General features: G+C 36.9%; 1 protein-coding gene across 1 annotated transcript in view; it reads left to right on the top strand.

The window, feature by feature from the left end:
- Positions 1-25,093, top strand: part of LOC135215403 (titin-like) — a 206,828-nt gene that overhangs the window by 128,704 nt on the left and 53,031 nt on the right. Inside the window, 8 exon segments of the mRNA XM_064250008.1 lie at positions 3,108-4,463; positions 4,709-6,814; positions 9,466-9,543; positions 9,940-10,026; positions 10,846-11,541; positions 12,055-12,696; positions 13,423-13,503; positions 16,392-16,445. Of these exon segments, the coding sequence (XP_064106078.1) occupies positions 3,108-4,463; positions 4,709-6,814; positions 9,466-9,543; positions 9,940-10,026; positions 10,846-11,541; positions 12,055-12,696; positions 13,423-13,503; positions 16,392-16,445 (5,100 nt within the window).

Raw genomic sequence — 25,093 nt, 5'->3', positions numbered from 1 at the left:
ACACTAGAGAAGGTTGGACATGGACCCGAGCAGGATAATTTACCTTCTCGTAGTACACCAATATGCCATATCTCACATAAAATGGACAGCACTTTAGAACATGTAGACAGAGATGCACATTAATAACATGAGTCAATAAAGCTTATCCAAATATTTTTTTTAGATAAATACATATTTATCATATTGGGTAGAGATAAAGTGTTAACCTCCAGAGGCAAGCAAATAACCCTAACACTCACTGACTCAGAAAGCTTCTACCAAAACAGACCACACAGCTTATACAACTTCTCTGTTCCAGCACCACAGATACCTTAAGAATCAGATTAAGCACACTTTTACAATTATTTCTCTTAATACAAAGTTATGTTCGAGTTGAGGAAAAGAAAGTCAGGTATAATGAAGGTATACATGAGTTTAAAACAAATAAGACAAGAAAGTCTCTGAACACCCAAGAGCTTGAATCTGAATCAGCAGAATGAAATTCTTTGTCTATTTCATTGCAACCAACATACTTCTCTGTCAGCTATACCTAAGGTTACACACAATTCCCTCTTACCCACTGCATGGAAAAAAAAAAACACATTCAGGCATTTAGATATCAACACTTACTTTTACAGAAAAAGAAACTGCAGCTATTCAACATGATCAGAAGCTTACACCCACCACAGCAGCATACAAACCTTCACATCTTCATGAGGAGCAGAAATTTACTCCCACAACTGTTCAAACTGAGCAGAAGCTTACACGTTTAGCAGGATACAAACCCTCACTTACTTTAGTAGAACACAAAGATACACACCCATCTCTTCATGTTGAACAGAAATTTATACCTACTTTAGCTGAATATGAAAGAACCCATACTTCTGATGTGCATAAGCCTTCATCTATAGCTGATAAGGATGACCAGATGGTTACAACTTCTGAAACCAAAGATTCATATACTTTAATAGAAGAGAGGCCTGCGCCTACAATCTTTCATAGAGAGCAAAAGACTATACCAGTTAAAGCAGAATATAAACCATCATATGATATAACAGAACAGGAACATTCACAGGCAGCTGACCAATCAAAACACAAGATTACATCCACAATAGACGACTTCAAAACTTCACATGCCACTGTTGAACAAATAGAGACACCTGCAATCGTTCACACTGATCAGGAGATTACACCGACAATATCTCAATACAAACCATCACAGACCTTTACAGAACAGGAACCTACTTCTGTAGCTTTTACAGATGAACAGAAATTTACACTTCCTTCATATGAATTCAAAACACCACATACTGTTACAGAAAAGAAACCTACATTTACAACTGTTACAACTGAACAAAAGATCATACCAGCAGAAGAACTTGTGCCATCACATTTATTAGAACATAGACCAACACCTACTTCATCAATGCAAAAAGTGAGGCCGAGTTCCCCCTATCTAGAAGATAAGCATACTCCATTTGTAGAAAAACAAGAAAAGATAGTCTCACCTTTTGCAGTTAAACAAACAGCCTCATTGATTGCGCATCCTACACAGACACATGGTGCACCAAAACATGAAGTTATTCATGATGGCAATAAAAAACCTTTTGCCTCAGTTTCTGAACATGAACACAGCACATTTGTTCACATCAAGAAGAAATCACTTCCCGCCAAGGGTGAAGAAACGGTCACACTTACACCAATACAGTTAAGAAAAACACCTACACCAGACAAACCTAATGATAAAGTGCACATTGAAACTGATGAATTAACATTATTCAGTAAACAAAAACCAATTCCTATTCCACATACTGTTACAGAAAAGAAACCTACATTTACAACTGTGACAGCTGAACAAAAGATCATACCACCAGAAGAACATATGCCATCACATTTAGTAGAACAAAGACCAACACCTACTTCATCAGTGCAAAAAGTTAGGCCAAGTTCCCCCTCTCCAGAAGATAAGCATACTCCATATGTAGAAAGACAAGAGAAGATAGGTTCACCTTATGCAGTTAAACAGACAGCCTCAGTGATTGCTCATCCTATGCAGACACATGATGCACCGAAACATGGACTTATTCCTGATGAAAATAAAACGCCTTTTGCAGAAATTTCTGAACATGAACACGAACACCGCACATTTGTTCACATCAAGAAGAAATCACTTCCTGCCAAGGGTGAAGAGACAGCCACAATTACACCAACACAATTAAGAAAGGCACCTACACCAGACAAACCTAAAGATAAAGTGCACATTGAAACTGATGAATTGACATTATTCAGTAAACAAAAACCAATTCCTACTCCTGAACAGCAGACATATCCTGGGTATGTAGAGATGAAATCTGAAAATGCACAGTTAGTCAAACCCACCATTGAAAGTAAACAACAACCCTCTATTCCAGATTCAGAAAAGCCCATGCTAGGGGAGCATAAACCAAAGTATATTTCTTCGAAACAAGAACCTACAGTAGAATTTACCAAACAGAAAACATCAGACATCAGTAAATATTTATCACCTCATACTCCAGTTAGTTCTCAGCATACCATTTCTTATCAAGAACAAGAAGAGATGAGTCCTTCTTCAGAACATATTAAATTAGTTTCTTTACATACAGAACAAAAACAGATTGCTTCTGCACAACAGAGACTAACATCTGCTTTAGCTGAACAGAGAGAGGACATTATTTATACAGATCGCACTAAGCATATTCCTGTAGAACAACAAGGCAATATTTATACAACAGTTCAGGAACAAATGATTGAGCTTCCAGAACAGATGCCAACACAAGACTCTTCAGAGCAGAAACCAACACCCATTTCAGCAGAACAGCAACTAACCCATGCTTCAGCTAAACAAAGAGCGAGACCTGGTCTTGAAGAGCAGACGCCAACCTTTTCTACAGCTCTCTTAAAACCAACACGAACTTCATTAGAACAAGAAACAACACGAACTTCCATAGAACAACAACCTACACGAACGTCAGTAGAACAAAGAGCAACACGAACTTCAGTAGAACAAAGAGCAACACGAACTTCAGTAGAACAAAAACCATTACACATCTCAGCAGAATTAAAACAAACACATATATCTGAAATTAAGCCAGTAACTATTTCTACAGAGCAAAAGTCGACACCAGTACCAGCTGAAGTTAAACCAACACCTGCTATGGCAGAACAGAAAACAGTACCATTCTATGTTGAACAAAAACCAACACCTGAGGCATCACCAAAACCAACCCCAGTCACACCTGAAATCCCCAAATTCCTTGAGAGCAAACATGAGAAAGTTCCTGATGAACCCAGATATGCCCCTGAGCCTGAGAAACCTACATACGCTCCCACTCCCGAACAACCACATCCTACCCTAACTCAAGAAAAGTATAAAATTGTTCCTACCCAACGAGAACCTGAACCTACTCCTACTCCAGAAAAGTCTAAACGTGCTCCTACTCAAAGGGAATATGAACCTGCTCCTACTCCAGAAACACCAAAACTTAAACCTGTTTCCAGGGAACAAGAGCCTACTCCATCACCAGAAAAACCTAAACTTAAACCAGTTTCAAGGGAACCCGAACCTGCCCCTATTCCTGAAGCACCCAAGCTTAAACCTGTTTCTAGGGAAACTGAAGCTGCCCCTGTTCCAGAAACTCACAAACTTAAACCAATATCTAGGGAACCTGAACCTACTCCTACTCAAGAAAAACCTAAACTTAAAGCTCCTTTAAGGGAAACCGAGTTCCAGCCAGCTCCAGAGAAACCTCAGCTTAAACCTGTGTCTTGGGAGCCTGAGCCTGCTCCAACTCAAGAAAAGCCTAAGCTTAAACCAATAACCAAGGAACCAGAACCTACTCCAACTCCAGAAAAACCTCACCTTAAACCTGTGCCTAGAGAAGTTGAACCTACTCCAACTCCAGAAAAACCTCACCTAAAACCTGTGTCTAGAGAAGTTGAACCTACTCCAACTTCAGAAAAACCTCACCTTAAACCTGTGCGTAGAGAAGTTGAACCTACCCCAACTCCAGAAAAACCCAAGCTTAAACATACTCCCAAAGAACAGGAGCCTGCTCCTTCTGCTGAGAAACCTCAGTTGAAGCCTGTTTCCTCCAAAGAGCATGAACCTATTCCTACATATGAGAAGCCTAAACTAACTCCTGTACCTAAAGAACCTAAACATTTTATTCCTGAAGAAACCAAACCTTCTCACACTCCAGAGGAACAAAAGTTTGCTCCCACACAGTATCCTGAAAAGCCTGAGCCAGTCCCAAGTAAATCTAAACCTACACCCTCTGAGCCTCAGCCTTATCCAGATTCAACAAAACCAACACCCAAATCCCCCAAAATAACACCAGTGCCAGAGGAAACCAAACCAACACCAGTGCCAGCTGAAACAAAACCAACACCCAAGTCAGCAGAAACCAAACCAACACTTAAGCCAGCTGAAGACCAGCCAATAACTGAACGAAAGACTGAACAAGGTAAGGTAACTCACGTTCAACAGGTGATAAAACAACAACAGACTTACAATGTTTCAGAACAATTATACATTGATATTAACAACCTGACACAAAGTAAAGTTAAAATGCAAATAATAAATATTAATACACTATTAACACAGCAACAAGAACCTACTAAATTATCATTTCAGACTTTACAAAACTTACATGCTAAAATAAAAATAAAATTGTCAATTTCATTCAGCTAGAACCTACATATATTTCAGGGTATCCTGAAGCTGCACCTGCTGCGCCAAAACCCGTGCAAAAGCCAACACAAAAGCCAGTACAAAAACCTATTCTTAAACCTGTTAAACAAACAACACAGGAGGTGACACAGGAGGATACACAACATATAACACTAAAGCAGCAACCCATGACACAAACCATTCAAGAAACTGTACAGGAGACCCCACAGCCATTCCAACAAAGGAAAGCTGTTAGTGATACCGTTGCCAGAGAAACTCATGTTGAACAATCCAGAGAAAAGGCCACTCTCCAAACGACTGTAACTGGTACTCGCCCTCAGTCATTTGTACAACAAGAAGAGCAAATAACATGGACTCAAAAACCCCAGGTTCCTTTCCAGGAAGGCATTACTTCAGAGCATGCTGAATTTATGAAACAGGCAACTGTTCAACAACAACAGTTCATTCATCAAGAAAAAGTTATGCAACAGTCTCAGATGTCTCAAGTTAGGGAAATGAAAAGTGCTCAGATAGTTCATGAGAAAGGCAGAATTTCAGGTGTACCTGAAGTTTTCCAGAAAACAGCTGTTCATCAAGAACCCACCCTAGCTCAACAGGAAATTATCATGCAACATCCTGAAGTAACACAAGAAGTAACAACAACCATCCTGAAGAAAAAAGCTCATGTTGGTCAAGAAACCAAACTTACTCAACAAACCGCCCTATCTGAGCATCCTATGGTCATTCATAAAGAGAAAGTTACTATGCAACATCCAGAAACTGCTGAAGATGTTACTACCACAATCATTACTGAAACGGCAAAGGCATTCAAAGAACCTGGTGTCTTACAAACTACTACTGTAATCAAACAACCCATGATCGTAAAGAAGGAAATGGTTACAATGCAGCATCCTGAAACTACTCTAGAATTGACTTCAAAACTAACTACTGAACAGGCTCAACTTATCCAGGGATCTCAAGTTCTTCAAACTAGTAGAGGCCAAAAACCAATGATTCTACAGAAAGAAAATATAATTGTACAACAACCTGAGACCTTCGAAGAGGTACGGACTTCATTCACTGCTGAGCAAGCTCATATTATTGAGGAATCCGGACAGCTTCAGAAGACAACTATATCTAAGAAACCAATGGTTATGAAGAAGGAAAAGATAACTCTACAGCAGCCTGAAACTGCTGAAGATACCAGTATCTTTGTGACAACAGAAAAAGCTCAGATTCTTGAAGAACCAGAAATAATGCAGAAAATGCCTGCATCTAAACAACCAGTAATAATGAGGAAGGAAAAGGTAATAGTACAGCAGCCAGAAACAGCTACAGAAACCATTGTCACTAGAACTTCAGAACAAGCTCACATCACACAGGAGCCTGATATTCTCCAGGAAACAATAATAACTAAGAGGCCCATGGTTGTGCAGAAGGGAAGGGTAACTCAGCAATTAGAGGAAACTACAATGGAAGGAACATCTTTCATGCAGTCACAACAAGCTCGTATCACCCAGGAGTCTGGCGTCCTAGAGAAAACAATTATTTCCACTCAACCAATGATAATGAAAAAAGGAGCAGAATCTACTTTTATGCAACAACCTGAAACTCTTGGGCAAGTAACTTCCACTGTTGTAAAAGAAACAGCTCAGACTACACAACAACCTCAATTTTTGAAAAAGACGACTGTCACACAACAACCAACTCAAGTCAGAACCCATGAGGAAATGACTAGATATGAACCTACACTTGATACGGTGCAGCAAAATTTGATGCAACCAATGCAAGATCAACGTGTTCTCTTGCATGAGGGAAGTGAATTCATGCAGCCCACTCAGCAACAGGTGACAACTGTTCAGCACCAGCAACAAATGATTACAAAACAAGGTGTTGTTCAGCAGCAGAGAGTCCAGCAACAAGCACAAGTCATTCAGGGAGAGGCTAGGGTTGTTCAACAAGGGCACATGGTTCAACAAAAGACACAGCAAGTGCAACAAAAACAAATGGTGCAGCAGGCACAAAAAACACAGGTTACTGTACAGGAACAACAAACTGTACAGCAGACACAACAACAACAACAACAACAACAGGTGGTCCTGACACAGCAAATCACTCAACAGGGGAAACCGATCACCAAACCTCGTAAGTTTGCACATTTTGACAGATACTATATTGAGTGCCACTATGTAGACTGGCGCTCACAGTACCATAGTTCAAACAACGCACGCTAGACTTAGAGTGCCAAATTGTAGCTTAGCACTCTCTTCCACTCAATATGACACTGCACGTAGTCTGGAACTGCAAATATAGACATGCACTCACAGTACTGATCCAAACACTCACCTTAGACTAGAGTGCCACGCTATAGTAAAAAAAAAAAAAAAAGAATCAGTTGCAGCACGCGCCAGTTGCACGTTGCTTGGCTCCCTGCAGAAAATTATACTTTTATTGCAGCCTCGCCGTTTATTAACATTATATAACGTTGCAGCCATGCCGTCTATTAACAATATAACTGCAATGTTCTGATATTGTTCTTGCCTATTCTCGTTTCGATTTTCATTTGAGTTGATTTTCATTAAGTTTACGTTTCTATTAGTTTACTTTTCTATGAGTTGCTGTATTTTAGCCTTGCTTCGCCCAGGCTTATGTTGATTATTTTCCATCTTTTTATGCGCTCGGATGCTTATAAGGCTGCTGGTTATCATATATTTTTTTTTTTCAAATCTGTATCATTATTTTGTCATATGTATTTTTATCTCTTTTATTTTTTTACTCGCGCATATTTTTAACACCATATTTATTTTTGACATCCGTGAATACGATACCACCAGAGGAACGATACATCACATATAGATCAGGACAAGAACACAACGAATACTGCATTATATTTAGATAGAACAAACTAAAGGGGAAATGCATGTGACTATTCATTTAGTGTTATTTGGAAGTTTCCCTTATTCTTTTTCATTAATCTGACCTCATTGTTATTTCAGGTTAACTGGAGTTTGTTGTTTGAGTTCCATATATTTTATTCTCTTATACTAATATTTGTATTATTTGTATGATTATGTTCTGCTTTGTGCTTTTGTTTTGTATAATTACCTTACCCTATGTTTTATATGTATACAATATATTATATATATATATATATATATATATATATATATATATATATATATATATATATATATATATATATATATATATATGCTATATATATATATATATATATATATATATATATATATATATATATATATATATATATATATGCACTTTATCTACAGGGACACATTTTAATTTATTTTTTATTTCAAGATTCCGTTCCTTTTATTCTTTACTTTGAATCATTATTTTAATTATTTCTAACTAAGGAGGGTCTTTGATTTTAACATCAGATTAACATCTCCTCATTTCGTTGATTTCTGGAACGAGAAATTAAATGTCCTGGTGACAATAATAATGTTGATATATATAAGACATTTTGATTTGAGAAATATTTAAATTTTGAGCTGTCCTTTTTTAAAAAAAATTATGAATCTTTAAATTTTTATCTGTAGTAATCTTACTTCGGTGTCTCTTTTGCCCTTAATAACCTGATTAATGTTAGGTCACTGATGTCAAATACAGGTAAGGAAGGTACCGAGAAGAATAATCCCAGTGCACCAAATTCCTTTTATTTCTGTCACAAATCAGTATCATTCTTCGACATGTTGAGCTCGTCCATCATCTGCGCATAATTCCAAATTTTACAGACCCTCTTAAATCAAACTTTTTTTTTATTTCCATACTCATGAGATTAGACAGATCCCAAAGGAATCCAGCAAACTCAAAAGTGAAGAACACTTTACAGACCCTCTTAGATCAAACTCTCTTATTTCCATACTCATGAGATCAGACAAATCCCAAAGGAATCCACCAAACTCGGAAGTAAAGAACACCCTTCAAAAATAAAATACTGCCCTTCTAATATCTCTATGCATTTATGATGTAGCATACACACAAGGAATATTGGATTATATACAGTAGTGCAGTTGTCACAGAGAAGCCCAACACATTTCCTTGCATGATAAACCTGTTTAGTGAAATGCAGAACTCTGTATGTCCTAGTGCGAATGACAAAGCAATTAGTGAGCAGTAGTTTAGTTTTTGGGGAGCCTTTGCTAATAGCTACTTTGAATTGAATGATCTGCTTGCATGTGAATGAAATATACAGCGAGAATGATTATTTGGAAAACGTTAGACATTTTCCTGGACTAAAGTGATGTTTTCCAATGTGGAAGAAAGGGACGGTTTGTGTGGGTGTTGCTGAGGGCCTGATAGGTTGAGAAGAGTGCTGTTGTTAATCCTTTTAAATACGTGCATTTTATCACATTCCATGTCAATAATTGTTTCTCAGAGTGGCCTCAGAATCTGCTATAAATGCTATTATGCTCGTGCAACGATTCCAAGTTGTTCATATTTCTTTTTAATGTTTCCAGATGTTTTGGACAATCATTGCTATTAAAGGAAGTGTAAGGATGAATACAGGTTGTTGGAGGCATAAAGGGAATGTGAGGGGGATGTATATTAGTAGATGACATGTTGGTGAAATGAAAGGAGTCTCAACACTTTTTAAGGGCTGATGACAATTGAACAATAAGGTATTATTAAGTGGCAGAGAATGAAATGTGTGTGTAGGGATGAAGATGTGAATGAATGCCATTACGTCTAAAAGTGAATGAAGGAGTTACTTGCTTCCTCTTGACACTATTAGAATGTCTCCCAAAACCTCCAATCCCATTCTGTTCCAGATGCTCCTCTCAAAATCCAGAAGGAACAACCACAGCAGGAGACAGTAGCCGAACAGTTGGCAGAGACACTCCAAATAGGTTGGTCAATTATATTCTTGTGGCCCTCATTTGAGGTCTGAGGACAAGAGCTTCGATCTCCAGACTAGAAGTCTTTGTATATTGTTGAAGTTCGTAGTTATTTCAATTTATTAACAGTTTACTTACTGATATAAATGTAAATGTACTCAATCTGTTCCCCTTTTTGATGAGAGCCACAAGGTATAATGGATGGAAAACATGACATTTGATCCTATATCACTTTGAATTACATTTGGTAAAGAACATTTATCACTTCTTTAATATCCTTAAACAAAATATAAAACAATTTCTTACCTTTGCAAGACATGTGCGTGACATAAAATGCCAAATGAAGAATATGTTTGTGACACCTGACAAATACTCACCTTTCTGTTATCCTTCGAACAACATTCACAGCCCCTGCCCCAACACCCTCTTCGGCTGAGATTCAAGTTGAAGAAGTCACGCCCAAACACACTGCCGAGAAGACACAGGTCAAATCAGGTAAAACTTTTAAAACAGTCTTCACTTTGTTTAACTACGCTTCAAAACACTACTGGTTACTCATCTTCCAATAAGTGCAAGTTGCCATTCACATGTACATAGTTTGGAACAACCTCCTAAGATTTCAGATGTCAACTTCTCAGGGGACACATATGTGATGATTGATAATTTGAGATTGTTCATAAAATCTCGTTTATTACAAAAATTCTTAAGGTTATTTGAAATAGGTTTTTTACCCAAGCACTAAGACACAGATGCAATGTAATCAGCATTACACGTAGTATGTGTCCTCTGAGCATGTAAATAAGAATCCTAAATGCAATTGTTATAAAGAAGCAGTCACATATCCAAATACTCTGATACTTGGTAGATTCATTTTCAGACATACATAACTATATGTTCATTCCTTTGAAGGGATACAAGTGTTATACAGTTTAGGTTTACAAAGTGTACATTATGTTCCTTTTTTCTCATACAATGTAATAAATTCCCTGAAAACAGAAGCATTCTCCCAACAGCTAATCAGATAATGATGTACAGTATAATGAGTCCTAGAACCTTTACATTATTAAACTTTATCCAAATCGAGTATACATAATTTTTCATTAATACCTAATCTGAAATTAATTTTTTTCAGCTATTTACCCTTGATCACAAAATTGTTATCCCAGGTCATTGGAATCCTCTTTTTTTCCTTTTTGGTTAAGCATCCCTCAATTAACATATAAAACCACTTAAAGTCTATTGCCCATTTCCAAAAGAGAAAGCTTTTTGAATATTCTGAATGCCCCTGCTGATGTCACTGGTATGTGATTGCAGAAATGTGCGTCCCTGGATTTAAAGCACTCGTGAATTTGGCCACCGAAGGGCAGGTGGATCTTGAGACTGTAGAACTAAAGCCGACAGAGAAGGTCACATTCCAGAAGGACATTGCAAAACTGAATTTCCATCTGAAGAAAGGCGTACAAGTGAATGAACTCTTGTCAATGATGAAAGAAGGAGAATTCACTGCCTTAAAGAGAATAGAACACCAGGCAAAGCTCCTAGATGTTGTTTGCCGCCTGGAGAGTGCCACAGCCACCAAGGTAATCGTTCAAGAGGCTGAAGAGAGAAAGGAACGAAGCATAGGTCTGAAGAGCGTTATACGCAGTATAGAAACAGGAGAGGAGTCAATGGAGAATGTGATAATGGACATCTCAAGAGAATTCGGCCCGTCCTCAGAGCCTGTGAAAGAAATCGCAGCCATAGGACATCTCTTGCAGGAAGGCGTTAAGTGCGACGAGGTCATTGCTTTATCAGAGTCTGGTCTTCTGCCAAGCTTGAAGACCCCTGAAGCTCAGATGCCACTCATATCCATTGTGACTAATAAAGGACACGTTGGTACCGTTTGTGAAGTCCTTGTTGAGGAAACTGCGAAAGACATGCAGGATAAAAAGCCTATGATGAAGGGTGCACGAATGACCGAGGTGAAAGGTTTATTGAAGAAAGCCAAGACTGAAACTGTTAACGTGAAGAGTAAGTTGAGAGTTAACCTCCGTTTATCTCATCTGCGTCTAGATTAAACAAATGATTTCATTTTGATAAATTTTCTCATGTTATTCTGAGTCGTTATCCAGGTTATACTAATATTTTTCATTTTACTTTTTTTTAACAACTTGCAAACATAAACCCTGGTTTAAATTAATCATTTCATTAGCTTTTGTTTATAATTCACGAAACTAGGTATAAACTTTTTAGTTTCAAAATTGAATTAAGATTTCCTATAGTCAGTCAGGTAGCAAAAATCATTTTCCTAATACTAAATAAAATCAATTGACCCAGGAAAGTTACCTTCGCATAGTTTTTGTTTTTCATAGTAAAAGAAAAACAAAACTTGTGCTCTTAAAATACTTGATAACCGAACTGATAAACTCTTCCTGGTGTTTCAGTACTCTAGAAATGAAAAGATTTAATCCAATAGTAAAATTCTGCATAATAGTAATCATAACTTTAAATCCTAACGGTATTCCTCTTCCCCTTTTAAAAAAGCGTTTTCTGCGGAGATGGTACCTGGGGTCCAAGCATACGTACGCATGGCCCAGGAAGAAAATGTCAACATTGAAGAAGTTGTCCAGAAAGCTGCGTTAGAACCTCAACTAAAAGAAGAAGTAGCCAAAATTGGTATGATGGTCAAACATGGTGTTTTGGCTCAAGATGTCATTACTCTTATGGAGGCTGGAGAGTTCCCACAGCTAATGAAGATGGAAGCCCAAGCACAACTAATGGAAGTCATTGAAGAATTTGGCTTCAAGGCTTTCGTGAATGAAGTCATGACAGAACAAGTAGAAAGGGCTATCCAAACAACAGACAAAACTATCGGCGTCAAGACATTCATGCGCATGATGCAGAAGGCAGATGTAAATGTAGAAGAACTCATCACAGAGCAGTTTCCCAAGGAGATGGACGCTTCTCTGAAGGAACCTGTGGCCAGAGAAATGGCAAAGGTCAGTGTTATGCTGAAGGAAGGCGTCCAGGCTGAAGAAATCATGTCAATGGTGGAAACTGGACAACTTCAGAATCTCCAGAGACCAGAGGCCCAGATGCCTTTAATCAATGTTGTCAAAGATCAGGGTCACAGCGCCCTGATTTGCCAAGTATTGATCGAGGATTCAGTCAAAGACATCATTCAAGGTGAAAATTGTATTGCGACTTCTAGGAGCACTGTTGTAGCGATAGTACATTATAGTATGAAAATATAGCCCGCCTCTGTTACTCAGAACTAGTTTGAGAGCGTTAACTTCGCTGTAAAGTGTCTGTAGAATGTCTTAACATGCAACTAGCCTTCTTTCAGAAATCTTGCACTTTTAGGCGTAAATACATTATGCCTTATGTGCTTAATAGAGAGATCGCCACACAAACGCACTTAAATCTAGATAATATAGCTGCATGACATGTTTACTTTCCTGTGTACTTCAACTAAATCATCACAATATCCCATTTCTGTTTTTAATGTTACTAACAATTATTTCAGTTCTCCAAATTCTTACTTATTTTAAAATTAACAGGTGAATTAAAGCTAATGTATTAATTCATAGACAATAAGACAAACTGAAATTCAACCTTTACCATTAACTTTAACTTATAATCCAATTTTGACTGAAACCCTGGTATTTTTATTTAAATACTTTTACCATTTGTTTGAATCACCTACCCAGAAATACAAATCGTTTACATTTCAAAACCAGATTATACAATTTTAATGGACACCAGTTTATTAAACTATTCCACTGCACACCATTCTGTTAAGCAATTCAATAGAAAGCCAATTTATTAATCATTACCCTTAAAAAATCATTCTCGGTGCCAGCAGACTTTATGCCAGCAGGAACCACACTGATCAGCTCCCTCTACTTCCAGAATTGCCGAAGGTAGATTCAGCTACCATTTCTTCTGTCGAGAGCTTACAGTCGGCGTCTTCTATGCAGGTTGAAGTCAGAGGTAAGAAACTGGAGCTCAGCTTCACATTACATTATTTTAACTGAAGGGGCTTAGTTTTGGAGCTGTAGAAATCAGATACTGGGTGGTTTGGTGGGAAATGTAAGGTAGATGTGAAAATAATTCATTATTTTTGAGGAAAGATTTGTTTTGTAGACATTTGGTTTTAGGGTAGTTGCAAGATAGTGGGTTGAATATGATCATATGTGATATGTTATTCACTTGATTTTGATATCATATATATATCTAAATAAAACACTGCCCTTAAAAAGACTGTTTAGTTCCTACGTCATCATGAGCTGCAATTTGGTCATTAAGTAGAGCATTAGAGACTGAGAAAAGGAATACTTTGACCCACTTTGTCGAGTTTCGCAATTTAAGTTCTTTTTCTATTAACCTGTAATGATAGTTAGAAAGGAATAATGAAATTCTTTCTCCCTGTTATTCTGCATTGTCTCATTAACACAACTTAGTTGGTTTTGTGTGTTATGTTTTGACGTACTACCTAGATTTTTGTATACAGTATTTTATTAACTAATTATGTTTTAGTAGGATATTGACACCCATTTTTAAGTTGTAGCCTTTAGTTTTGTAGACAGATTAAGTTATTTTTTTTTTATTTTGTATCTTATTTTTGTTATGTAGGCATTGTACACCTTTCTTATGTTGTTTTCTTTTGTAACAGTAATCCCCAGATATGACAGTGAGCCGACCTAGCCTCCTCCAGTGCACCTCGTGTTGTTTGTGATCGTTTTTCCTTCCCCTGTAGGGTCAAGAGTAAACTCATGATGGGTTTCGTACGGCCCTCGGTCACTGCACCTTCTTCTAGCTTGATTACAAACGTTCTTTGTCTTTTGATCTGGCGAATTTCACACTGGCAATTCTATTCAATCTGTGACTCATTTGTGTCTGCGGTGACTATTCAGCTGTGAGTCTGGAAGACTAAGACGTCCCAGTTGGTGAAAGATTTGAAAATGGTTTTGGCTCTATTATGATTAAACGAAACGTTAATTACTAATTCATGTTGTATAGTTAAATACTGTTCATGAACTGAGTTGTAGTAGGTTTGTGCTCTCTAGAACTTTGCCTTCTCCTAACAAATGATTAAACTTCATGTGAGACTAGACTAATAATGTAGGATCCGTTTGATAGCAATACAGACGCTAAGAGAAAAAAAAGAAAAGAAAAGCATCATTGTTTGATCTCCTCCCAGGCTTGAATGACGTTAATGCTGCAGTGAAAGACATCATGTGTTCGGATATTTCTCAAATTTAAGCTTGCGTAGCAAAGTCCTTCAGTGTTTCTCGTACTGGCATAGCGATGAATACAGAGAAGTTCCTTCAATCTTAGGCTAGTCTCTCCTTGTGAAGGGATGGGATATGGACCCTATGCTAGTCTAATCTACAGTGCTTTCATGTACCGAGCAGATGAATTGCATGAATACCGAGTGATGACGATGACAAAATGTGGTGCTTTTTTAGATAAAATTACATTAGCTAGCATTGTCGTCTAGCTTAAAGTTAATTTCAGTATAGTTATCTTGAATTAAAAAAAGACAAAGCAATCGCTGTGCCTGCATATAGTATCATCGCAAAAACAAGTCTTATTGCACAGAATAATTAAAAGACTATGCAGGTAGATGGCCTGTTCGAAATCAAATGAACTCTTCAAATTTGTTAAAATGGTCAATTCATTATAAAATTAGGTTTATTTAAGGTTATCCAAAGGTGCTTTAGTGGCTTTGCCCTCCGAAGGGGGGTTCACTGCTTCCCTTTCTTCATGTGCCCTTCACAAATTGCCTGTATGGCCCTATACTTACTGCTTATTATCACAGCCAAGTTCACTGCAGTTGAACAGTGAATAGACAAGTGAATCTGCAAAACCTTGATCTTGCGAGATCTTTTATAAGCTGCCCATATTATCCAGGACACAAAGAATATTTACCATAACACTTGTGAGTTGTGCTCTCCGTATCGTTGTTGTTACTTTTAAGTGTGTGGTAACTGCATGTCACTTACATACATTCCAACCCCTTTTTATGTTTGAATGTTTTTATTCCTTACCTTTAGGTTTACAATTTTCATTTTTTTGTTGAGTAATGTTTGTACTCCATTCCTTATCTCATGAATTGTAGAGTTCTTCCATATTTATTTTTATATTGTAGAATGTAAAAAAGTATTTGATTTTCTCATGTACAGTTGATTATATATAGAATTGGCTCATGATGATTTTTTCTAAATAAAGTTTATTAAAATTGAAATGGATCTATATCCTATATGCAATGAAGGGTGAGCATGTATAATGCTTATAGAAGGTAAGTTTTTCATAAATAAATTGAGCTAAATAAACACGTGTATATTGATTAATTTGCTACACTCACGCGCGTCGACATTGATTTTTTGTTCTTCACATGAAGATATACGCTGCGTCGGGTCGGATACATACATTTTTAAGAATCCGGTGAATAAAGTGCAAGTGAAAATGATTATTGAATCACGGATTTACGGTTTAAAAGTTTAAAACAGCGAAGTCGTACCCTTAAATCCCTCTTCCTTCTCCGGTAACCTGTAAGCAATAATTAATACGTACATGAGCAGCCTCGCTGGCAACTCATGTGTACCATAAAAAAATGACTTCTCCTGTTCTTTTGATTAGGTTACGAAGGAGCTGTTCCTCTCACTCCTTGGCCCTGGCACTCCCTCAAGTATAACTCTTTGCATGTTTTCCACATTTGACATCAGCCTCCTCGCAGTGCTTTCCCGAATGTAGTAGGTTTGTTAGATTCCGACAGTCACAACCAAGTTTTAATCATGGAGTGAGTTGAACAACGACTCCTTTTAGAAGTCCCGATACCATACCTCAGACCATAACAACCCCTGCTTCATTTCCAGCCAAGAAAAGGAAGCAAACAACGACGGTGATAGAATCAGTAGAATCATCTGAAGGTTGGCATCGAGCTGTTGGTTAAGATTTTGAGCTGTAATCTCACCACCACAAAACCCCCCAAAAGAAAGAGAACTGATCTCTATTAACTTGATGTCCATTAACCCTATTATCAAATGTCACTGAGACGCTGAGCGTTTGGACTGATTCTGGGCCGCATAGCGTTCATGCACTGCTGAACACGGTGGCAAGAAGTCGAAACGTTTGTCGTGTCAGCTCAGTATTATGACAGCATTACAAGCAGTGGCAGTTTCGAATTACGTGCCTCGGAGATATGCCACGGTTATAGGGACTTGTCTGTCGAATCAATCTCGGCTTTATTATGTAAAAAAAAAATTAAAATGTACTTTGCAACTAGAAAAGTAAATGGCTACGGGAAGGTTTAAGGATCTTCAGGGCAATCTCCAACGGCACAGTATGTCCTAACTCGCCACGCAAAAGCCAAGCATACTATATATACATATCTAACTGTAATTCTCTATCTGCAGTAACAACGCAGTACGAACTATATCCTGACTTTCCTCTGTAATTGAGGTCACTTTATAACTGCTTATTCAGTCGGCAGATTAACATTTAACAAACTTCTCAGAGCAATTCCTTGTAAGATTCTAATGTTTAAGCTGCTAGAAGAAAATCTCGCTAATTCCAGGTAACTTCAGCCATAGTTACACAGTAAGTGCTAATTTTAGGAGACTGTAGACGCCTAATAGCAACTTCTTGTCATCTTTCCTTATTGAGATCTAATATCTGTTGAGGAGTAACGCTTCGCTGCGCATCTAGAAGAATGACTAATTTTGTTTGGAATGTTAACTCCAAGTATTATAGAATGTCCAAAGGACAGAAATGTCCAATACAGTATCCTTAAGAATTTCAAAGTTGATTTTAGATTTTCATTTGAGAAAAACGATTATAATAAATAATACTATTACTTGAATGATAGTTGCTAGCTTTGTACACTGTCATAGCCTAGTCTTAAAAGTCAGTATAAGACAGTAATGTAGTAATATTCAAGTGAATGCATTATGTGTTGCAATATCCCATTAGTATCTTAAGAAACTTTTGTACATAAAACACATACCTGTTGCCAACCTCCTCCCCTTTTCCCCTTTACTAAATGAGTTGGATTTCAGCTGGTTTGGCTTCTATTGGATACGCTGTAGGTATCTCGTGGAACCTATATAGAGGCCTTGTGATTATCATTGTTTCGTTCAAAATATGAAGAGCACAGACGCTGAACAAATCCTTCGTGAGAGAAACGGACCCCCTCTTTCCATAATGTTCTGATTTTTTTTCAAGATACTACAACAGAAACAGAAATATATATGTGAACAGATTCAAGTGCAAAGAAGACCACAGTGAACCAGATATGCCAGCCAAGAACGGAAGAGAAATCAGTACCCGCCAATTAACAGCTGATTTTGAAAATCAAACGGTCATCCAGCGCCCAGGATGAAAAACAGAGCGAGTGATTTGCTTTCTTCTTCCAATTTCTTTGGCGGCTTTATCTCTCTTTTTATTATTTCCTGTATACTGACACTTTTCTTTTCGTTTATTCTATGGAAGGCATTTCTTAGCTAAGACTCATGCGTTCCTTTTGCGTCGTCAGACGTTCAGGCCAAGGCAAAATTTTGAGCACCTTTTCAACCTTACTACCATTCACATGTTGGACATCCCCATTGCAAAATTAAATACTTTACATTCCGTGGGCTACCGGGTAAGATTGAACACTGTGAATAAAGCTGGTACATTTAGCATTCCAAGACATTCTTGATTAAGACCATTCCAGTGCTCTCTTTATTTACATTCAGTCAGTCAGCTTTTAACATTCGAGGTTCTCTATCTCCTCTTCCCTCCCATCCCACCTCTCTCTCTCTCTCTCTCTCTCTCTCTCTCTCTCTTCTCTCTCTCTCTCTCTCTCTCTTACACTCACAAACGCACACACTAACAGACAAACAAAACAAACCCTAGGCCTGAATGTGATGACGTATAAGAAACTATTAGCAGTACAACTGCGTTAGTTACAACATAACAACAGAACCTGAGAAGTAACAAAGGAAATCATTATTACATAGATACGATTTATATATAAAATATTCATTGTATAAATACCTGGTACACTGATATTGACTTAAATACACAATAGGGTTATTTAGTTTGTTGTTTTAATAGTCTGAAAAGGAGTCAAGGAAATTTGACGAGCCATTTTTGTGACGAAAGCACGCGTCCTTCATAAAATCGTAGAGAAACTCGTCAACCATGTTTCTCGAAGAGTCCAAGTTTCCTCCATTATTTCTCAGGCCAGTTCAACTTAGCTACTTGAAGCTTCACTCAAGACTTACGCATTTGAAACTCTAAACAGCTGACAATTACCAACGCCATTTTATTTTCCCCATCTGACAACAATTAGCTACAGCGTTTTGCAACAATTACAGTGACTGCTACAGCACTTATAACACTTACAGTGACGCTACGGCACTTAAAACACTTACAGTGACTGCTACAGCATTGATAACACTAAATACAATGACCGGTACAACACCTACTGTCATTGGAGCTTCCCAATAATGTGTTCTGTGTACCACCTCTACAGTGGAAATTTTTTCCCCATAAAACAAACATATTTTGAATAAACCAATCCTTTTTAGTCTCCCAGCTCAAGTTCTCTCCACCAGGTGGCCTCAGACACAGCTAAATATATTTTCTGATATTATTTTCGTTCCGTTTTTATGTTCATGAACGCTCTTTTTAAATTGCACATTGATTTCATAAATATTGGTAGTAATGGGGAGAACAAGATATGAAGAAAACGTTTTTATCAAGAAGTACCCAGCTGACATTAGTTTTGATCATTATTTTTCACTGTCTTTTAAGACGTAATTCTCTGAAGAAAGGTTTCTTTATTGAATGGTCTGACGTTGGAAGTATTAATTGACTAGTTTGATATATTAGAGAATCACGATGAGTTTCGAGGCGACAACTTCAATTTTTCAGTTCTTTAGTCTAGATTCCAGTTGACAATTGTCGTTTCACTGGTTACTTTCAGTTAGTTGTTTAATTTTATATATTATGACTGTTTGGATGATGCGTCTTAATATCATTAATATGCATATATATACTATTAATATATATGATATATATATATATATTATATATATATATTATATATATGCATATTAATGACGCATCATCCAAACCACCATATATATATATATATATATATATATATATATATATATATATATACATACATACTACTACATATATATATATATATATGATATATATATATATATATATATATCATACATATATATATATATATATATATATATATATATATATATATATATATATATATATAGTCTACGCATACGGGACAGTTCTCTTTATTACTTAAAGGAAAAGTCAGGCCATTCATTAGGAAAAAAGCCCATAGAGAGACAGCGGTCTCAAGCGAAAAATCAGGGGAGACGAGAGCTCTTCATTTCTTGTTCTACTCCGGCAAATTCAGTAATGATTGAGCTGCCTTACGCTCATTGTTTCTTTTATTTAGTAACGTTTCCAGTTTATTTTGATTTATATAATACAAAGCAACTAACTGATCTAATACAGACGTGTAATGAACGTTTTATTTGACACTTCGGATCGATTGGCTGCTATCGAAACGCCGCGATAAACGCATCTTGTTGTATTTGGGCTACGCTTTTGAATGCCGTAATGAACGCCATATTGGATATTTCTGTACTTTGTATGTGGATGAGCGATGTTCGCCTTATCGACTTGCGTAGTTTTTAAGGATTATGATTGTTAGTAATTTACGCAGAAATATGGGAGTCTTTGTAATGTTAAAGTAGTTATTTTCGCCGGTCATCTGTAATATTCGAGGTTGAAGAATAATGATGATATATTGATTTCACGTGCCAGATCGGATTAGTAGCGGTAGATAACGTAAAACAAACGTATTCTGTAACGTTATATTATTATAACGATTTAAATGCTATCTTATAGCTCTTCTACATCAGTTTATCTGTTACCTCTTCTTTGCGAAGGTCGTCAGTATCTTCCCTGATTGTTCTTTTGACATATTCCTCACTTTAGTCTCCCTTTTTTCTGGAATTATTCTCGTCTTCACTGTCCTAGAATTTTTTTTATCTCTACAGTTTTTTATCATACTATAGTGAATCTTTCAAACAGTTGCCCTCATACGATGCTGCAAAGATTTAAAAATATTTCATGGAAAGCATCAAATTGCATTTTTAAGCTCGACTCGGTGATTGTACAACTGCATTTTAGTCCTTAAATCTTTAGTATTATATTAGACGAGATCCTCGTCATATTAATATAAATGTAGGTTTTGAATTTATTAAGGTTATAATCCTGTGATCTGAAAGTATAGCAAATCTGAAGTGTTACCTTCTTTCCGGTTCCCAGTCTCTCTCCCAGAACACATTCGGCCTCGACAATGTGATCTTGGCCATGTATTATCCTGTACTCCTTGTAATGTTCTCTCACCGTGAAACTTCTTGTAATGATGGACATTTCTAAGTCGCCTCCAAATTCCCAGCAATCACTGAAAGTGTCATTGTAACCCTCTCCTATGCTTATATCGGAACTCTTCAGATTTGCACCACCTGAATGTCATGCATTCTGTAATGTCAGTCATTGTAGATTATTTTCATGATCACCGAGACTTAAATGGCCTCTTACGGGCCCTTCCCTTCAATTTGTAGCTTGAGATGGGCTTTGATGCTTCTAGTACCAACGCCTTAATGAAGTGGCGCCTCGATCTTTAATTGTATAATGGAATTTGTTATTTGACCTCTTAAATAATTGATCCCGTTAACACCAAGGTTAACAGAAGACTCTCTGAAGTAATCTGATGCTCCCCTCAACGATCAAACCACGTTGCTGTTCCCGTAATCTAATTCTTGGCTTGCTTTTGAAGAGAGTGCACGCGTGATGAGGGCAATTAAGCAGTATTTCTTACTTTTGACTGGCACGGTTCAATTGTTCAGTTTTTCATTCTCTCTCTCTCTCTCTCTCTCTCTCTCTCTCTCTCTCTCTCTATTTATATATATATATATATATATATATATATATATATATATATATATATATATATGATATATATATATATATATATATATATTATATATATATCATATATATATATATATATATATAGCTATATATATATATAATATAGCTATATTATATTATAAATATATAGTATATATATATATATATATACTATATATATATATATATATATATATCTAGTATATATATATATATATATATATATATATGTGTGTGTGTGTGTGTGTGTGTGTGTGTGTGTGTGTATAAATGTATTCTTAGATTGTACTTCCATATTAATAATTATATTTTTTCGTTCCTTGGAATTTTTCAAGCATTTTTTTCCAAATGGCGAGTCATACTGATAACAGATGAAACTGAGCACCGCATTTTCCTGAAGCTGACCGAACGCAGCCCCCCTTAACGTTAATCTTTCTGCAGCCACGTAATTTGTATTTTGCTAAAACTTCGGTCTAAAAACTGCTATTATATTTCAGTTAGGTATTTATTTCCTGGGAAACTGCAATTTATTTCCGCAAGTCTTCAGTCATTCATCGTTGTATCTTTTTTTACCCGATACTCCACTCCAATGGGATTTTGTTTTCCAAATACATCTATGATGGAACAATCTCTCTAAAAGGAGAACAGAAATCACAGACATCGGACATCTCTTGCTGTGTCTGAGGCCAAACCAGCGAATCCAGATTCTCACTTGTCTGCGTAATGGTTTATGTTGTCTTTCCCCTTTGGTGTGCAGTTGACGTCTTTCCTACTTAGTTTCGTCTTTTGTCAAGTTTTCCTCGTCCCTCGTTTTGTAGCCTTCTGTGCTTGTACGTTTATTGTCCGTAAGTCAGTGTTTATCGTAATACACTTCTCTTTAGCCCCTCGCAGGTCGTCTCCTTCCTTCAGGTAAGCATGATTGTTGTCCGTCCTTGTTGTTTCGTGTTATTGTGTTTTTGTTCCTCTCGTTTCCTGCACACTTCGTTTCCAAGATTCTGCCTCTTCCCCGTCGTACCCCTCTTGTGGTTTTCCTCCGTGATATATGTGTTTTTTGTACTTTAGGAATTATGAACTCTGACATCGATAAATACTTGCATTCTAAGATGTACATTTATTTGATATAGCCATGTTTTGATTGAATATCCACTTCATGACTTCAAAAAATGCTTTCATTATTTGCAACAAGTAGATTGGTCCATTCCATTACAGCGATGTTGCTGTTCAGTGTTCATCAAGTGGATATACAAATTTCAGCTCAATGTCTCTTTCTGAGAATTTTTTTTCTTATACAAGCACACATGACTACATAATCCTATGTTACATAGGCGACGATAATCTTAGGGCTTTTAGGTTTCCACCATACATTTTTACCCAACTGAGTGACACTGTAATAATTTCGACTTAATTGTCAAATGGTTACCATAAATTCTCAGTGATTATACACAGAGTGACATTAACCTGGTTATATATAGACTTACATAAGAGACAATCCATGTTCAGTTTTCAAAACTGTATTTTGAAATTCAAACTCTTAGCAAAATTCAGTAATTTACTAAAGACAATGACTTCCATTATTTGAAGATGATTTGTAAATGAAGAAAGAACTTTTCCATTTTAAGAAAATGTGGACAGATATATTCTGAAATATCGTGGTGACACTTTTTTACACTGATTCCTTATTTACAAATACCCTAATTGTAAAACGATACCCCAATTTGATTTCCTATTTGTGAAGTAAATCCCAAATTAGACTTAATACCCTCTATGATTAAACAAAGCATGCAGGATGTTAAAATGAAAGTTTGCTGGTCCTGACTCCCTTGTAAGTGCATCTAAATAGTATTAACATCTGAGGATGATTATCTCCTGATGATCAAGCCCCTCCCCTCTCAAATCTTGACGTAAACCCGCATGTCACTCATTAATTTAGTAGTTGGTGTTTAGGGTAGACGAATCTTCTGTTTCGTTTTCTACTTTGTAATGTTATCTCTCTTTCAGGACATGCTCATATCCCTTGCAAATGTCAAATGTTCTGTGTTTAACAATGCCCTAAGAATTCCTCTGTGTTTTTCTTCCAGAAGTAGATGAACATAGTTTAATGGACACAACACCTTCTCCAGAACGAGACGTGCCAGTCATGGAGGAAACAGTACAAGAAATATTCGAGTCAGATACAGATACACGAAAGCCAGTGACAGACATAGTGGAGACATACGAGGAATCTGAGAAAGATTCAGAAGATACAGAAACACATGCAATCATTGAAGAAACACAAGATTCAGAGACAGAAACGCAAAAACATATAGACGAAACCATAGACACAGCCAAGAAAACAGAACAAGTGGTAAAAGATACACACGATGCAGTGGAGAAGACACACAAATTAAAGAAACACCTAAAGGAGGAATTCAAGAAAACAGTAGACACAGTTACATTGACAGAAGCAAGCAAGACCGATGCTTCTGAGGTGCAAAAACAAGATACACAGACACTTGACACGTTAACAAAAGTAACATTGGATAAAACATTTGATACAGTGACAGTTACCCACGAGCCTGAAAGATTTCCAAAAGACAAGGATGCTCCCAAAGGTTATACTGATACGCAAGAGGCAACAGAAGGAGACCACGTCGATACAGACACATGTGAAGTTTCAAGAGAAGCATATGATTCGAAGGAGAAAGAGGAGACTGTAGATGACAGAGAAGAGGAAAATATGCCAAAAATGGCGCTTCCTCCTGTTGTGGATGAGGCATATCAAAGAACGGAAATTACACAAGCCACAAAGATAGAAATTATTGAAGCATCAGATGAAGAAATAATTGAATTGCCTACTATAACTGAGGGAATAACAGAAAAAGATGAAGGAAAGGAAATAACAAAAGAAGAGGAGGATCTTTTATCTGATAAAGAAATGCATGAAGGGCTAAAGGATTCAAAAAAAGCAATGCCAAAAAAGCAGATAAAAGAAAAAACACAGGATACAGTGACCAAAGTAGAAATAGACTCCGAGGTTCATGAACTCCACCCAGACATTAGCATTGTCCCAAGTATGGATGTTCTTGATTTATCCAGTTTCTCTACTGTCTCACCACAAAGTGTTGAAACGAACTGTGCAGAGGTTATTCATGAATATCCAATGCAGTCCATAACAGTTATACCTCCACAAAAAATATATGATACAGGACTTCTCATAAATTATGCTTCAATGGTATCTATTGACTTCACAGCTGTTGAAGACATGGTTGCTCCTTCCATAGAGAAGTGTTATGCAAATAGGCAGTCAGTTTCAGAAATGCCATTTGCAGTTATTCAGCCCCTGACAGTTGTATCCGAATCAGGATTAACATTGCACTCCCATTCAACATCTAGATGTGAATATTCTGAAGCAGAGGAGTTTTTGCCATCTGTTTCCGTCTGTGCTCAGGCTACAGCAACACATGTTTCTGAATTACCATGTGCATCTTCACATATACCAACTAGCTTTGTTCCCAGTATGGAAGCTCCTGATGTAACCAGTCTCTCAGTTCTCTGGCCACAGAATGCTGGAATGGAAAGTGCAGAGGTTATG

The sequence above is a fragment of the Macrobrachium nipponense genome, chromosome 19 (assembly GCF_015104395.2).
Source record: "Macrobrachium nipponense isolate FS-2020 chromosome 19, ASM1510439v2, whole genome shotgun sequence".
NCBI classification, from domain to species: domain Eukaryota; kingdom Metazoa; phylum Arthropoda; class Malacostraca; order Decapoda; family Palaemonidae; genus Macrobrachium; species Macrobrachium nipponense.
This window is presented reverse-complemented; position numbering and strand designations above follow the sequence as displayed.